Here is an 18,450-nt window from a genome sequence, read left to right as displayed (position 1 = left end):
ATGAATGCACAGAGCAAAATAACTTTGAGAACATGCAGGAAATAGTTCGACTAATATTATAAAGCAAAACTCCTAAACTAACACCCACAAATCTGTGATCTGTGGCACAGTTAGGTGAGGCTAAAGCCTTGAAATACAAAATGGAAGATGTTGAAGGATTCGAGAGTTTTTGTTTAATAGCTTAGAAGAAGATAATATTCTTAACTTCATGCTCTGATAATGTGGTTCCAGTTGGTTTGTGCTAGAGTCTCTTGTCATTCTCTGTCTATTTAAACTTCTTTGAGTCCCCAGTGACTTGGAAATCAGTTCTGACAGAGCAGGCATTCTTGTTTGCAGTTTTCTACTGAACAAGATGTCAGCAGGTGACAACCAGTGTTTCCTTAATACAGTTAACGAGGTTAAAGAGACTTAATCTACATCCCTTTCTTGTGAATGTCTTATTATTCTGACACTGTTTCCCACTAGCATCTTAGCTGGTGGGTACTGAGGACTGTCAGCTTAATGTCTAACATTGTATTTAAATGCAAACTGCTTAATTTCATGTCCTCTAATCTGTGGAATCTTGTTAAGAATTATTGTGTTAGGCGTGCAAAATAAAGTAGATTCACCACAGGCAATTACCGGCTTAGCTTCTTGGAAGACTCTATCAAGCCAATCTCAGGTACACTGAACATGTGCTTTTCTGTGTTTTCTGGCCAGTGGCATAGAAAGATATGTATGGTTTGTTTCAGACAGGAAATTTTTTGTTTGATTTGGTTTGGCACTAAGTATCTTTTCCATGTGGGAACACAGCATCCTTTGAAAAGAGTGAGTTCAACACTTCTACAAGTGATCCTAATAGAGCTGGGATTGTGGTCAGCAGGGTAGAGATAAAATTCCCTCCAAATAATATATAAACAGTTACTATTATTTAGGGGGTCCTTATCAGGCTGCTTCTGTGGCACCACAATTTGGAGGGGCACCTCCAGGAGAGCCAGCCTGCCAGTGTGCCTGGGGACTGCACTGGCTGCAGAAGTCAACATCCTGTATGTCAACATACCTACAACTCTCTGCCCTAGGACTTACAGTCTCCATCATCAATAGACAAAGCATTGCAGCTTTTTAATATATCAGACATTCCTTTCATTCAGATCAGATGCCTTATGCAAAGCTTTTGCTGAGGAACCAGTGTAAAAAACTTAGGACAAAACCACCTTCCCCAAGGGAGCACTTCCTTAGTACATGTTGATGAAACATGTCAAGACTCTCTAAATTGACTTCTTAGGTTCACTGCACGGTTTCTCTTTCAATCACAATCTTTTGTCCTGTCTGTGCCTTAGCTGTATGTATTTTGTTACTCCCTCAATGGTTGATTTATTGGTGGAGAGACCAGCTGTGCCTAGTTTACATGGGATGTATTATAGGACAGATGAAAAGGTCTGGTTTAACTTAGAAATATTAGACCTGTAAAATTGTTGATTGTAGGCTGATAGAGCCTTGACTTACCTGATTTCTGTTTACCTGGATCAGTCAAACCAGTTTCTCCCAGGTGTTAATTGGGCAATGTTCCAGTGTAGTAAGTGTAATGGAAAAAAAAAGATCATTTCAGATTGTATGTCAGGAATTTTATTTGTCAGAATCTAAGGGACAATAGCCAATATTTCAAAGTTTTCTCTTCCAGTTAATGAGTGGTGAGCCTGCTCCACAGCTATTGCCCTGCATCAAACACCGCCCAGTGTGGCCTTGCTTGTATCCACTGAGCTCTCAGTTTTAGTTAAATGCTGCTTATCTGCTAACAAAACTGAAACAGCTGCGTTGAGTTGCTCTGAGTTGCCATGAGTCAGAAACAAGAAACTGTTTCCTTCATATATGCCGCTTTGGAGAAATTCCAAGCAAGACAAATTTTTCTGAGCTAAAATACAGGATGTTCCACAGCCCAAACAAATAGAAATAGACTCCAGGTAGCTTAACTGACTGTGCTAACTTAAAAGAAAAAACTGCCTAACCGTTCATAATAGGAGACATATATGACTGTCAGCTCATCTTGTAATATGCATAAATTAAAAATACGATGGTAACCTACTTTCGGTTATCTGCTTTAGGCACTTAAAGTTTCTCTTGTCTTTCTCCCCTGGGCTCTGATTCCTGCTCTTTAAGTTCATGGAAGTCAAGGCACAAAGGAATAGGGTTTATATTATTACTATGCATGTGGGTAAAGGTGGGCATTATTTCATCAAAATATCTATCTGAAAATGAGGAAAAATAAATATGAAACTCTCCTTGGTGATTTGATTTGCAACACCAAGAGAAAAAAAGACTACTTTTATAATATTTTTAATTATGTGCATTATAGGTAGAATTGAGTTTACTGTTATCTCACGCTGTTGTTGCTGTTTGTACTACAGAAAGTGCAGTCAGAGCCTTGTGCTAGATAATGGGTAACTGTGACAGGGACCCTGTCTCCTCTCCCCAAGTAAACCTTATATAATATTTTGCACTTTCATATAGGTAAGGTATCTTCTAGAAAAGAAATGGTAAGAAATCCTCTGTCAGTGTATACTTTGAAAAACTTTCATGACCTGGCACTCTGAACAGGGACCTGAGGGAAAAAAGGGTTTTTCCCATTTCCCTGAAAAATTAACCCACATCTGCCTTCCTGTTAAGCCTCTAACTAAAGGAACTGGCACACTCAGCACTTTCTGAAGACTTTCTGCTAAAATTCCAGAGTGGTCCATTTGACCATGACATGTTTTGCACTCTACAGAGCCTTAGGGCCACACAGTATATTAGAACGTCATGGACCTCTTGCTGCAGGGTGAATCTCTACTGGGCTGACCAGGACATAGAATCCATTTCTCCTTTTATTTGCCAGAATGATTTTGAGAACATTCTAGTCCTTTTTAAGTTCAAATTATGATCAAATTCCAAAGTTGGCACCTTGTGTATTTATAATATGTCTTGGCTACCTACACTAACTAGATCAACAGACTATTTTTCTTTAAAATGATTTTTTTTCAGCCATTTAAAGTCTCGTGGTAACTTATGCAGCACTGAGTGTGGCTCCATGTGGTACAATTCTGCAAATTTAATTTAAAGAAGGTTAAGAATGGAAGAGCCTACATTAGAGAACAGTATTATAGTATTGGGCACTCAAAACAGGAACAAAGTTTACTTTTTGAATCTGAATTCACTCCCTTTATTCAGAGTATTTGTATATGTAATTGTATATTCTTGCATTTACAGGACTCTGAGCTTACTCAGTGCACAGGAAACACAAGGCAGAGTCCTCCATTAGTATCAGGTATGTTATTTTGAGGTTATATCTTTGGGTTGATTCCCAGGAATTTACAAGTTCCAGCACTAGTTCTGACATTATTTCTAGCTGTTCCTGATTAAGACTTGTAAGCCATACCAGTGAGCAAATAAAAAATGCATGGGGCAATCTCAGCCCTCACATTTCCTCTTGATTTCATTTTTAATGTAATGTTCTTTAAATGTAGAGACATGTGTAATAGAAAAACACATCCTGTTAGATCGATAGAATGCAGGGGCAAACGTGCCTCTATAAACTGTGGCGCAAATGAAGATGTGTGACCTGACTATCTGAGTGCTTTCTTTTATGGCCATGATACCATATATTTCAATGTACAGTTTAGTGTGAATCCAGATCTCTTGAATTAGCCTAGGATCATATTTCCTGGTTTCTAATGATTACAATTTAGTAACATATGGGGCTGAAAGTAAATCAGACTACGTAGATCATTTAACCCAATACAGGTTAACTTAGAGGTGAAATCCCTTGTAAGTCCTGATTCTGATATTTTTATACTAATTCCTATAATGACAAAATTAATTGTTATTCCATTGAATGTGATCTTCTTTTCATTAACTTTAGCGTGCCTTTATGCTTATATTCATGCTTGAATAACGGCCATGAGTTTGTCAGCTCTTCCCTGACAGAATTTGACCTGATGATTTAGGAGAAAGAAAACTATCAGATCACCATCTCCCTTTCAGGAATTGGGGCTAATCCACCAGTAACATGAATCATAGTACCTCTATTCCAAACCCTTACCTGCCATTACCATAAAGCTCTTCTGTTACAAAGAAGGTAATGTGTATTTTTAAATTTTTTTTTTCTTCTCGTACTAAATCATACATAGGTGTAGCAGGGTCTGGCACTTCTGTTCCACTGCCTTATTTTGTGGAAGACAGAATGATTTGAGTGTCTGTGCCTTGCATCTTTGGCCCTGGGCTCTCTCAAAGCTCCCTCAGGATTTTGTTTCATTTGCACGGGAATTCTGTCAGGTGGTGAGTCAGCAGCTACCATGCTTTCCCAACTGCTTGTGTCCCACCATGGTATCCCACTAGGACTGAAGACTGCTGACTCTGGCAGGACCACATCTGTGATAGAAGGTGACATTGTCATTGTCACTATGGTATGTACTGAACCTTTCTGTGGGTGGCAGGAACTGCTATGAAGAGTAGCGTGGCTGGGAAGTCTCTTTGGGCTCCCCCATGCAAAGTTGTCTGCGCAAGGAAAGCGATGGCTCTTCTAAGGAGGAGTGTGGCAAAGTTAAAACTGAAAAGATTTTGGAGCTTAGCTGTTGAGCTTAAAGGATACCATATTTGATACTGCTCAAGGAAGATATACTTTTGTCAGTCCAATTTGACCACATTTCATACTGAACGCTACAGTATTTGTCTCTTTTGACTTAGTTTCTCTACCTTAAAAGTTATTTTTAAAATTATGATATTTGAAACTCCTTAGGTTTGCTTTTCAGGTTTGAAACCCCTGGGGTATACTGTGTTTACATTTTCAAGTTTTCTGCAGCCAAATGTACTATGTAACAAAGAAATAAAATGTAAGCTCAGGTTCACAAATATTTACTGGTCATTTAAGATGTATCACAGCTTTATCTGGATGTTACTATTTTTATTTGAGTTGGAGATGAAATATTTTTAGGGTCATCAACAAACTTCAGAAATAGTTTTGGTGAGTTGTAAATCATGGTGAGTGGATCTGACTGTACATTGGACAGAATTACTCTCCAACACATTCACCTCCCTCAGGTCACTATAGGGGTACTTCAGCTCGGCAGTGAACTTGGTCATAACCCAGGCTGTAAGTTCTTTATAAACAAGTAGGGAATTAAGGTTTCACATCTCTCAGATGGGCTGTTATATTTGACACTTAATTCAAAGAAACTAGGATGAAAATAATCTTTTTATTGCTACAATCATAGTAGTACATTATCTGCTGGAAATGGACCTGGAGAAGAGTCAACAAAGGATGTTTTATATTTTGTTAGCTGGTTTTAATTTATCAGCTGCCAATTTCAATGTATTTCTCTAAATAGTTGTACTGTAACTTCTGGAAAAGGATATACCCCCTACCATTCAAATTCTGATGGGGTATGTGTAAATGTGCTTGCGCATGTTCATAACATTTCCAGGCAGATCCAAAATGTTTGTTTAAAAGCTAGAAAAATCCAGTCTTCAAAGTTCACAAGAACTTTACTGCTCATACTGATGTGGAGAGATTTATCATAATAATGTTTGCTAATACCTCAGGGAAATCAATGCCTCTTGAGTAATGGAATAAATGTTGAGCCTCAATGCCAAGGTGCCTGTGGGTTACAACTGTTAGGATTATGTTGTTGTATGGTCCCAGGCAAAAATGATTGTCTCTGCAAATGAGATAATCATGAGTCACCAGCCCTGTTGCTGTCCCTGATGCTAGCTAGGGGATATTCCTGTGGCAATGGAATGACAGCCACCAGCACAGCTCTGCTGGATGCCCTGCAACATGCACACCAGCCTTGCAATGACAGGGGCTCTCTCACGTGGGGCAGGGTGCATCACCCCAGCAAGAGGTTACATCCTGATTTCACTGGGCTCCCGTAATCCCGCTGGCCCACAATAGTATAGAAAATGCAGCTTTGATTTCACTGAATTTTGAAACTTACGTTATTGAAAGGGCAACAGTCGAGTGTCAGTGCATCACAACAACACGCACTCCATATGCCTTGTTACTGGCATAATAGGTAACATTTGTGGACAGTCCTTTGAACAATGGTAGGAAAACTGAGATTGAGTTTTCTGTCAGTTTTGAGGGCTAATGTAACAAGACAGATGCAAGATGACATGAGATCCTGAGTGGAAATGAAACAAGAAAACACCCATTGTGGGCAAGTATGGGAGAATGCTTTTCCTCTTTGCATGGGAATGCTGTAGCATAATCACCCTGTGCTTCATGGGAACCTGCAGCAATGAGGTCAAGCAGGTGAAACTTTCAGATAAATCAATGGTTAGAGAACTATTTTGTTACTGACTTCTGATGGCATTGGTCTTTAGCCCAAGAAAACTGATGGGTGTGATTTATGATTTTATTATGGTTTTGATAGTTAAGTTCATGCTTTCAGTGAAACAATGTGATGGTCAAAAATCAGGCAATTTTTGAGGACTACTGTATTTTCAAAAAGGCCCTATATTATATTTACAGTGACACAAACTACTGTTGTTGGAGGAACTCCTATTGCCAAGAAGCAGCATTGAGGTCAGATGAGCCCTGTTGGAGCCAGCTCAGGAGAGGGATAGCTTTGACAGGTCACCAAGGAATATTGGTTCTTCCTGGTCATGATCCTGGCCCAGGCTCATGATCTGTTCTGCTTTCTCTCACACATCATCTTCACTTATGCCAGTCCCTTGTCTCTGTTTTCACAAGAATCCTGGTTTTGCCTTGACATGTGTTTATTGGACAACACTGAGCTCTTGCTTAAACTTCATGTTATCAACACAGTTGGTAGCACTCTTTCTCCACAAGAATAAATCAGTTCCTCCTGCCTTGAAAGAAATTGCTTCTTGGTTCCCTTCTCTACGTGCTGTGCTAGAGACATTCCTTAGCACAGGTTTGCTGTTTTCTTTGGTACTGGGTGTTTCTGACCAATTTGTGGCACTGTCAGGAAGATACACTGCTTTTAGCCCTCTCAAATGGACAAAAATTAAATAGAGGATGTTCAAATGTTAGATGTATGTAACAAGTAGAGAAGAAAGGAATAGACAGAAGGATAGGGGAAAAAAGCCCAGGAATCGTGGAAAAAGATGTATATAAGAACCTGAATTAAGTATGCCATGCAGACAAATTGCTATAGTCAGACCAAAATTTGATCTCTCCTTTTACTATTAGATCTACCTCAGGAAGAATATCTGTTCAGTGCCATCCTAGTTGTAACTGTATAAAAGACTTGACAGTTTGATCACAAAGTAGTGTTGACTGCAATTTTATAATTTTAAAATATTTTTTTCCTAACATGATCAACAGCAGCACTTCAGACTCTAAGACTCTACAGTAACCAACCTCAGAGCACAGGGGTAAAAATATTCAAGTCCCGAACTGATTGGGAATTGGATTTCAAACAATGTTCTAGGAGCAGTTTTGCCTGAAAATATTTCAGTGTTCATGTGTGAGTGTTTAGAAAACACGGCAAGGTGGAACAGTCCTCAAGTGTCCTGCCCTGATGCTAAATGAGCCTGACCAAAGACTTCTGATGGAACCAAGAAACAGTTATCAATTAGCATCAGTTTCAGGAAGCATTATGGTATCAAGACATCTCAGGGTGCCTTTATAAAAGGAAAACCTACAATAATTTAATAGCTCAGCCTGCTGTGCCAAATGAATGAGTCAAAGCAGGGGAGAGTATGAGCCATAGTTTCACAATTGCACTAGCCTGCAGGAAAGTGTTGATTTACTTCCAAAGTATTTTTGCTAGGAGAGTGCTGCGAATCTGGGAAATTAAGGACACCTCGCTTTTTTTATTCCCCATTTATGAGCACTGATTCTCATTCAGTTTTCAAAAGGCCTTCAGACAAAGAAACCAAGTGAATGACATGAACGTGTATTTTATGCATATCAGAGCAGAAGTTAGCTGTTGGAAGGAGAGGGTTGTTGTAGGCTTGTATTCCTCATGTAAACTCAAGGGCAGATGGTTCACAGCCTGTGTTGGGCATCTTTAGGGATGTGGAAACCAGGCTGGGCAGGAAGGGTTTCATTTTTTCCCCTTGAAGTTTCAATTCTGAGTGGAAAATTTAAAATGCCTCTATTTTGACAGGCTTTTTCAGGGTTTCAAAGGTGCTGCAGTTAAGTTATTTTTGCCTTCGTATGGTGGGCTATGTTTCCTGGATGAATTATGTTTCCTCAATATACCATCACTTCTCCTTGTTCACCATAAAGAGAATGTAAAGGAGAACAGCTCCAGAAAGAGTGGTGATTATGTTAACATAAGAGAGATCATCACTGTAGCTGGAACAATGAAGACACTGGTATTTAGTCCCTTTCTCATCCAAGTTGGCCAGTTTTTTCCAGGTGTGCTGTGCATAAGCTATGATCCTCTGAAAATGAATAAATCTGCTTAACTTAAAAGCCTGGAAATCAAATGAAAAAATTATTCTGGTGACCTTACTTCTGTTCCTTGTATGACGAACATGATGGCATCTAAAACCAGTTTTAGTGCGCTGGAGCAGAGCCTGAAGTTGGCAGAAGAGTATAGCTTTGGCTTCAGTTGCTGAGATGCCAGAAGATATTGTAAGTCCTTGAAATTCTTCCAAGAAGTCACTTTGTCCTGGATGGAAACTGGCATTTATCAGTGCAGATGATAGTGCTGTATTTTAGATGGCATCAATATTGATTTGTACACTGCACGAGCTTTTAAATATGATTTAAGATAAAGCTCAGCTTAACGTAAGACATTTCTCTACAAAGCATTGATTTAACGTTAATGTTTTATATGTTGCTTTCTTTGCTATAGCCTTTCCTTTGGTTTACGGAGACTTCCCCAGTTCCGTCTTTCAGGCACTTGCAAAAGCCTCACAAATGCTTGAGCACGTGAGTAAGTATTCGAAACTTTAATTTATACTATCTGACAGGCAGCTTCAAATGCAATTAATGGTGGTTATTAGTGTTCAGCTCAAATTCATTATAACCCTTCCAGGTGCTTGGGCTTGGCTTATTGTTTTCCCAAGCCTTACTGAGGACCCTGTGAATGCTTGATGGAGGTCTATCAGAAAAGTTAAAGTAGGCTAGTTCTTTTACCAGTTCTATTGGGTAGTTTCTCGTACTTTGCTTCTTACAGTGCTGGGTATTGTAAGCAGAGTCCTTACTGGTCTAGAAAAAGAATTTCCTATTTGGTTTGTATTTAAATAATCTATATCAGTTCTTGCTAGGTGCAATGGCACTCAGTATCAGTCTACTGTGCGTGTCTCCTTGCTCTTGCTTGGGCGTTTCAGAGTGTGAAGGCTTGGGAACATCAGCGCTGTAGCTGCTGATCTGTCTGTCTGAATCCTGACGCCCAGATCGCTGGAGCAGCGCAGCTGTGTGGAGGCAGCATCATCTTTGGGGAGAGCGGTGGAAAAACCATTTCCCCAGCAGGTTGAAGATGCCATGAGAGGAGAGGGGCAGGGTTTCCTTCAGCCAGGAGTCGCCGTGTCCCCTCCGGAGCCTGCGCGGGCGCGGTGCCGGCGGGCGTTGCGGGGCTGTGCCCGCCCCGTCCCGGGCTCCCCGCGGGTGCTGCAGCGGGGCCGTGGCCGGGCGAGGGGCAGGCTCGGCGCTGCGGAGGGTTCGCCGGGCGGAGGCTGCTCCGGCAGCGGCGCAGCGAGTGCTCTGGGCGGTGTTTGCGAGCGGCGGCTTTTTCGGAGTGCTTTTCTCGGCGATCCCGACCTGTTAAAGCGTATTTCTGCTTTGGCTTGGTTAGATTTTTTTTTTCTTTTTTTTTTTTTTTTTTCCCTTTTCCCCTCCCGCCTGCGGTTTGAAAAGTGGCGTTTCGCCGCTCAGCGAGACGCGTGCGTTCCGGGTTACTTTGGTTGCCTGCCAGGTAGCGCACATCTTTTACAGCATCCTCCTACCATCAAGCAAAAATTGTCTCCTCTTCCAAGGATTAATTATTCAACACGTTTAATGTGTTTGGGGCTGAGGGGGGGAGGCGGCCACTCGGGCATATCCTGGTGCCGCAGCGCCTGTCCCCGCTTTGTCTCGCACCTGGTGTGTTTGCGCGGCTCGCCCGACTTCCTCCCCTTCCAGCCGCCGCCTCCCGCTCCTCCCGCCCGCATCCCGCTCCCTCCGCGCGGGGCCGGAGGACTCGGGCCGGGGCACCGGGACGCGCACCGGGACCGGCGGTGCTGCCGCCGCCCGGTCCCCGCACCTTGCCCGCGGGGATGCTCGGGGCGGGGCCGGCTCCGCGGGGGCTCCGCGGGCGGGGCGGGGCGGGGGCCGCCCGCCGGGCGGGGCAGCAAGTGCGGGGCGGCCCGGGGAGGAGGGCTGGGGGCTGGTTGGGGCCGGGTGGTGCCGCTGCCTGGCCAGCGTGGGGGGCTCGGCGGCGGGCGCGGCACGACCAGCGGGGCTTCGCTGGTGACTTCGCTTCTCCCCGCAGAGCCCGAGAGGCGCCGGCACCGCTGAGGGGACGAGGCGCTTCTTCCCCGGCCGGTGGCGGCGGGGCGGCACCGGACCCAGGAGGACCGAGGGAAAGACCGGCGAAGAGGCATCCCGGCGCGGGCCGTCCCGTCCCTGCCCGGCTCGGTGCTCCCATCGCGGCCCCCTGCCGCCGCCCCGGGCCATGGGCCGGCCCGACTGAGACCCCGCGGGTCCGTCCGCAGCCCGGCCGGTGCTGCCCGAGCGCCGAGGCGGGGCCGCAGCAGCCCTGGCGCCGGTGAAGATGCTCTCGGCGGGGCGCACGGCGGGCACCCTCCTCCTCTGCGGGGGTAAGTACCGCCGAGCACGGCCCCGCGGGAACTTCGCGGAGCTTGGGTGATGGGTGTCGCCAGCTCCTGGGTCCGGCTCCGAAGATCTTTCCCAAAATACAGACAAGATATAAATAACCCTGATACGTTTTCTTCGTTTCTTAAGCGCTAAGTTAGAACAGATGTGAGTTTTCTGGTTCTTTAAATTTATGATGTGAAAGGGAAGAATATTAAAGTGTATTCCTATTTTAAATTTTTAAAACATTGCTCCTATTTTAAATTTTTAAAACATTACTCCTTTTCTGTTTTCTTCCTGCTAGAGCTTTTTGTATCATCAGATAAAATGCATTTCAGATTAGTAAATGAAAATTACCAGAATACAAAAAGTTACTGGGTTGTAACTTAGATGGTGCTGCCCACAGATGTCAAGTTTCTAAAGCAAACAGAAAATCCATTATATCTCTTTTTCTTCCATATGGCTTTGTTTGCTGATGGATTTTCGACGTTTACGTGAATAAATCAGTTCTTGTATGCTAGAAAATGTAGTGTAACTTTGTACACCAATAATTATTTTACGAAAAAAAGCAAAGCCTAAACTAGCTCCTTAGTTCACCAGTTGACTTAACAGTAGGTAGAGTGAGCTATTAATTCTGTCCTGTGTAACTTTCAAAGATTATAAAGCTGCTATTTTATTTAATTATTTTGTTTCATTTTTAAATTTCATTTTTTCCTTTAGTATGCTAAAATGCTTCAAGTTGCCTGTATTCTTTCTCTTCCTAGTACATTATTGTTAAGGCCTGATCTTTGTAAAAACTCATTGGTACTGAAATCTAGGATATCTGTGGATAAAATGCATAGGATATACTGCATCTAAACACTTAGGAAAAAAAATAAAATGGGTTGTATCCCAAGACATTTCACTGTCAAGAAGAATTAGCCGTACTTGTATTGCTAATGGATGATCTACCATGATCTACTTTGCTTTTATCTTTGGCAAATCCATTTCCTTTAATGTTTTTGGCAGAATTAGGAGAAATGTAATTTACGCAAGTTCTTCAGCTTGAGGGGTGTATTTTCGTTAGCCAAAATGATTCACGTGCATTTGCTTGAAGATGATTTTCAGTGATTTCTGTTTAAGCTGGACAGATGAGTTTACTCCAGTTCATGCTGTGATAGCCCAGATTGTTGCACATACTGAATTAACCGGTGCTTGGAACTCCCAAGCTGCTTCCTCATAAGTTTTGGTGGTATTTGGTTTGGACTTTTTTTTTCTTTTTGTTTTTTTTTTTTTCATCGTTTCCCTTCAGTTGCACCCTTATTTGGTTTCAGTTGCATAGCTTTATATGAACCACACTCTGAAACTCTCAAGGGGAAAAATGATTCTGTTTTCTATGTGTTCTCCCCATTCAAGATAGATATCTAAACCTTTCTAAGTGTCAGACCTCAGCAGTTGGAAATAGTTTCAAAGACTTTTTATTGTTAAATGTGACCATAAATTGTTAACTCTTGGATCTGTCCACAGTTTGGAGGAATATTATAGGAGTTAATTTATTTGAGTAGGGTAGGCTGCCAAATAGACTTTTTTTATATACCGCTTGCTTATACTTATAATTGCAAATATTTTGTTTATGCTCTCAACTTTGACTTAATTTTTACTAAAACTATGGTGGAGAAAAGTTGTGTACATTTATGCTCACGCTTTAGTGTAGTTGTATTCACAGTCATTTCCAGAAGTCTAGCATATTAGCAATGTTGTATGGATGCCTGTTGATGGAGAAGCACTGTTTCACACCGTTTAGATGTGTGACATTAATTCCTTTTTTATGTAATAAAAACAGAGTTGACAAAAGGGGTAAGAGGAGGTTTTATGTCTTGGAGGTACCAGCAAAATCCCTGCATGCGTGGAGTTCCAGTTAGAAGCAGAGCTATCTTAGGAGTGATGATGCAATCCCCTCATAAGAGGAGGAATGCAGTGAAACTCCAGTGGGCTCCATCCTGGGGGAAAGGCAATGTTTCTTAATGGTAACTCTGTCATGCTCTTGCCAGGTGTTGTGAAGGAATCTCTCTCACCTGGCCAAGACCTCATCATAGAGAATTCCCACCCCAAGTTAACATGCAGTGATACCCTTGCACTCACCTGTTGTTGGTGCATCTTTGGCTTATCTAAATGTGGGGTTTTGGAAAGCTTAAAAGTGCCAAAGTTCTTAAAACAACAAAGTTTGTTGTGTTCACAATAACTCAAAGGCATTTCACTAAGTAAGCTGGAGTAATCAATCTGGTGAGCGTGCTGTTAGTTGAAAGGATTAGATTTGGTTATTTTGTATTGCTGGGCTTCAAAAAGCACACTGGACCATTTGTTCTGAAGCAGAAAAGTGCAACCGTGCTGCTTTTGCACCAAAAGTCTCCTGCAGGCACTGGTATTAATGTGCAGCAGCCTAGAAATAGCAAAAACAAAACGGGTGTTTCTTCTCAAATTAAGGCTTGTGTCCCTTTCATCAATATCAATTAAAAGAAATGCAGGGTTTTGTTACAGAGTGTGTACATGTATTTTTCAAAAGTTTCACATCCTGTTGGTTGTGGTGTTTCAGGGTGTTTACTTGCACATTGCGCTGCATGGCGTTTTGGTGCTGGAGCTTTGATTCATTTCTGAAAGCTCACTGATATCAGAGGAGGACCTTGTTCAGTTAAATGTAGAAAAGAGTGCCCGCGGTAAAGGCTTGGTAGGATTTTCTTGTCTGGGAAGTCATTTTTGTTATTTAAAGGAATACTTTTGAAGAGATAATTCATTTTCAGTGAATAAATAAAGTTTGCAAGCATTACACTTTGCATATTTTGTAAAATTGGATGGGAAACCTGCTTCTACATGAAAATAGTAGGGATCTTGCTTCAAAAAATGTGCTCTTGAATACAGATTATTCAACTTTTTTTATGTTTCATTGACTGTGATGTGAAACTACAGATTTATGTATTGGTTCTGATATGCATTAAGAATGAATTTGGATCTGTTTGGGATCGATTCTTACAGTACGTTTCCATGCTGCTAGGGTTACTGTTAATGTTTTATTTTGACTGGTTACAATTTACAGCAAGTCCTGGCTTAACTCATGCATCTAAATCAAGGACAGGCCAACTTTAGAAACAAACTGTGCAAAAATTAATGTTATTCTCCCCAAAGTTTAGATATTCTGTGTAATATTTGTATTTGTTGATAGTAAATGGATGCTTTCTCTAGGAAAAGAACACCTATATGATTCTTAAAAAAAAAAAAACACACACAAAAAAACCTCACCTTCAGATCAAAGCAATGCTGATCAGATCGAATGGTGAAGCACAGGCTATTGACTTGAGTCAGGGACTGGGCTAAGACAGACACAAATTTGTGTGCCTATTTTTTTGACAGTCCTCTGGTTAGACAATATATGATCGGAATTTTACTTCTGTTTTATTATAACCCTGACTGTGGGGTAAGGTCAAAGGGAATCTGTGAAGAAATATGAGAGGCTCTTCATTAGATACGTGTCCTATTTGGAGAGGATTGAACAATGGTTATGTGAAAATTTCAGACCTCGCTGCTCTTTCTGATAGAAAACAGTTACAGTCCTTTGGTTCCTTTCTACTTTGTTCTTTTTCATTGCCCAGAGGTTCAACATCTTACCTGCTGGCTCTTCCCCAGGCACCTCACAGCCTACTGGTGGCACTTGCCCTCTCTCTGGCTACCTGCTGCTGCCTGCACTGCACCATGAAATTGCTGCTTCACTCGCACAGGACTGGCTGCAGGGTTCACCCCAGTGCTCCTGTGAACTACCAGGGAAGGTGCCTGGACCCTCTGTGGCCCTCTAGCCCTAGTGTCTCTCCTCATTCTATTCCCGTTCCCAGGTCCTTCACCTTCCAGTTCCCTCACTAATGAAATTTTGCACTGAAGTTCACAACCTGCAGCATTTTGTGTTTCACAGAAAGTAATTTACTGTGTTGTTTTTTCCTAACTCGTGCTAATACGATCCATATTTGTGTTATATTTAGTTCCCTTGTCATTGTTATGTGCTGCCTTCTGAGGATGTGAGTCAGGGCAATACGTAGTATTGGTGTGATTAATTCTGCCAATCAGTTTGTTGGAGTCTTGGTCTTTGGCTTCATTGAAGAGTTTTGTTACTATCATAAAGACACTATAAAGGAAATGAATATGAAGATTACAAAAAGCCATCATTTTAATGCTTAAAACTCATTTGTTATGCTTTGATTAGCAGACAAGATTTCTCATAGCATTAACATAAGCAGTCAGTTTGTATTGCACCTGAATGCAAGATGCATATTCAGTAGCATGTCCACCTTCAGTTTTCCATCCATATGCCATATTATAGTCTCTTATATTTTTTTTCTTTTACTGAAGTGACACATGTGACTGGTGAGAGCACATGTATTTTGTTAATTTTTGTTTCGTCCCTTTCCTCCCAGTATGGCCCCTGGAAGGAAGGAAAGGATTTATTCTCTTGTTATTGTACCTCCATGCTTGGCACTGCTGGTCCTGCTCCTCCAGGATGCTTTCTTGCCCATAATGCCAAGTAGCAAACACAGATATGCCATGGGTTGGAAAAAATCCATACTACAGAAGCCTGGTGTTTTTTAGAGAGCCTCGTTGCGTAAATGTCATTTAGAGCCTGTCTGCTGTGAGGAGAGGTTTTGATTTATTCAGACATCGGCATCCTTCAGCTTTCTGGCAGAACTTGAGTAGTGCCAGCTGGTGATGGACTGCAATTGTCTCTTGGTTCTGAAATATAACCAATTGCCTGTAACAAATGCAACAAGTTAGGTATGTTTGTATTAGTACTAGTAACATTGCAAAGCTTACCTGAACACAGGTGGTGGTTCCCTATGTGAGAGAGGTGTATGTTAACATCATCCTCTTTCAGGATTGAGGCATGCTCATGGTACAGTCTGGTCTTAGCCCTTACTTTCCACTTTTGTTTGGTTTGGCAGAAGCAGAGCTTAAAAATTCACCAAAATATTCTAAAGACACTTCAGAATTGTTTATTCTCCAGATGATTTTTTTGAAACTGTATTACATTTTGGAAAGCAAGCGACTGAAGCATTGCAGGGATAAATACAGCAATTTCTGTGGGAGAAGGATAGATTTGAGGTTTGCATATTAGTTTGGTTAGATCAGGATTCAAGTTCAGTTAACAGCTGTGCTACAGATTTGCTCATTGTCTCACACTCTTTCTCTGTTTTCTGTACAGTACCGCCATCAAAAACTTTCTCCTTTGAAGATCATATGCATTGTTGATTGACTAACACATAATTCCAAACTGGGGCGTACTGGAGCTGACACAAAGTGGGGAAAACATACTGGGGAACCTTACAGAATCTCTAGAGCAATAATACATCAGTGAAAAACAGCATCAGAGAAGCTGTAGAATAAAATCTATTCAGAGGCTTTATTTTTACAATGTGATCTTGTTTTTCATCAGTGCGATGAGCCTTTGAACAAATTTTCATGTTGATAAGATTATTAAGATTATTAAGAAAGTTTTTATTAACAAAACAAGAAGTCAACTGAGGTTGTGAATAGCCAGAGGAATTTTGCTCCTTTAGGAGTTCACCTTTTTTAAAAAGTATCAGAAGTGATCCCTTTTCTCCCCACATGAGGAAAACACAAAACTGGTTTTGTTAAAGGTTACTTTGTAGAGGTAGATGAATAGTTTCAGATTTCTAGATCTTGAAATGAGACCATAAACATACTATGCACGTTTTTACCTCTGAGATGCTCTGTAAATCTGCTGAAGATGATCATCAGTGCTTTAGAACTTAGGGGAAAATTAGCATAATCGCAGGCAAAAAAAAAAAAAGGGAATTAGAAACTTTGCTGGGGTAACACTGCCAAAAATGTTGTTTGACTGAATTACATTAGAAATTTGGCTGATTGTAAATCAGGTGATTGTAAAAAGAAAATGGATATATTACTCCTAATGGCTGTCTAATGGCTTTTCAGTGTATGCCTTTAGAAAACTAATTAAACAATATATTTAACTGATATAACAAAGTTGCTTGTGTTGCTGTAATGGGTGGTTGTTTTTTTTTTCTTTAGTGTCCATTATGGCTTTCTTGTAAGTGAGACAAATTTCAGTCTCACATAATAAAATTAAATCTAGGTTTTTCTCCTAATTCAGAGACACCAGGTTTTCCAATATGGGCAATTCCATTATCTTTTTTTTTTCACATGTGAAATGGCAAAACTCATATTGACATCAGTAGACAAGAATTTCACATCTCTCTGAAGCCCCTTAAAGACTAATTTTGCCACTGAATTAGACCAGGCATCCAGTAGTCATGTCAGTGCCATTCCAAATGTGTCTTGGAGATGAGGCTTAAATCCTCCCAGTGGCTTGAGGACACAAAAATGGTATTGCAAAGTGTAGATGCATAATTGTGTGTAGTTGTTTACCATTCTTACATCAAGCGCTGATACTTTCAGACTGGCCCCTTACACGGGTGGTGCAGAGCAACTCCCCTTGACTCCCTTAAGAGGTGATAGTTCTGCACTGCTTGGCTTCTGGAGGTTTTTGGCATTTGTTGATAAGTTTTCCTTCCATATTGCAATATCTGATGTGGACTTTGAAAAGTATTTCTGTGCAAAGAGAAATAAGGTTGTAAGAAATATCAATGGTTCACAAGATGTTCGTGAGAATGGATTGGATTCACTAGGTTATCTTGTCCACCCCATGCCACTGTGTTGCTCAAAAATTACCTCTCATGTTGAAAGTAGCTCTTTGCATTGCTGCTCTGCATTTGAGGGAAAGGTACGGATAGCCAGTATTCCTGCTGTTTGGCCAAGAAGGAGGGTAATAGTTTAGATTAGTACAAATAAAATGGAACATAAAGTCAAAGAAAAGCTGTGGTTTACTGAAATTTAGCCCATAACAATCTATGGCTTTAAAAAGCTGATTTAAAAGAAGTAAGTAATTATGTCTATTTGGATGGGAATACCCAGTATAGAATGATTAATACATACGTTTATGGCAGCCGGTCATCTCAGAGTAGCAGAGGGTTTAAAATGTGTATATACTCTAGGGCAGCAATCAGACTTTCTTTTACACAGAATAACAGCAGATAGTGGGAAATTATATGAACACATTTATATTGCCAGATTGTTGTGTGCAAGACTAAGTCGAAGGAGTGCTGTTCATGAAATCTAAATAACACGGAGGGGAAAGGCAGGGATACAAAAAAACTCTCTTCAGAAAAAGGCTTAAAGTTTTGATTTTACTAGGCAAAGAAGTTTATTTTTCCTAGGGAAAAAAACCGCAAAAATTCAAATGGGGGGTAGGGCAATGGGAGTGGATTTGGGTAGAGGGCACTGGACATCATGTGAAGTTGCACTGTGATGACTGGGACGTTCTGACAGGACCTCTGGAGAAAGTATCCAATGCTGATTATTAATAACAGCAAAGTGCTGCTTTGGCACCTCCAGTATGAAAACATAATTTTGTAAAGCATTTTAACAGAGCTTTCTCCCATCTCTGAAGTGCTTAGGCATATGTTTAGGTTTATCCTGTATCAGCAAAGTGCTTTAGGTTGAGACTGCTGCATCAAAGCCCTGTAAAGAATTGCACAGCAGTTCCTGAAGTTAAAACTCTGGCACTACATTTGAGTGCCAAATGTCTCTTTGCTGCCATTTGATGTCGAGTTCCCCTCTCCTGGTGTGTGCCCAATCTAACAATGGGTATGGCTCCAAGGTACAGGTTT

At 41.2% G+C, this 18,450-nt stretch overlaps 1 protein-coding gene across 2 annotated transcripts in view; it reads left to right on the top strand.

The window, feature by feature from the left end:
• Positions 1-9,912: 9,912 nt before the first annotated feature.
• The window catches only part of RET (ret proto-oncogene), an 81,993-nt gene continuing 73,455 nt past the window's right edge, over positions 9,913-18,450 (top strand). Inside the window, exons 1-2 of one of the 2 annotated variants that reach the window (XM_027894651.1) lie at positions 9,913-10,015; positions 10,404-10,731. In XM_027894651.1, the coding sequence (XP_027750452.1) occupies positions 10,686-10,731 (46 nt within the window). In that variant the 5' untranslated portion in view covers positions 9,913-10,015; positions 10,404-10,685. Of the gene's footprint in view, positions 10,016-10,381; positions 10,732-18,450 lie in introns of those variants that run through there. The other variant, XM_027894650.1, reaches the window with a different exon arrangement.

The sequence above is a fragment of the Empidonax traillii genome, unplaced genomic scaffold (genome assembly GCF_003031625.1).
Source record: "Empidonax traillii isolate 1590-97213 ecotype Southwest subspecies unplaced genomic scaffold, ASM303162v1 scaffold436:size495813, whole genome shotgun sequence".
Taxonomy (NCBI): domain Eukaryota; kingdom Metazoa; phylum Chordata; class Aves; order Passeriformes; family Tyrannidae; genus Empidonax; species Empidonax traillii.
Note: the sequence above shows the minus strand (reverse complement) of the source record. Positions and strands in the feature narration are given on the sequence as shown.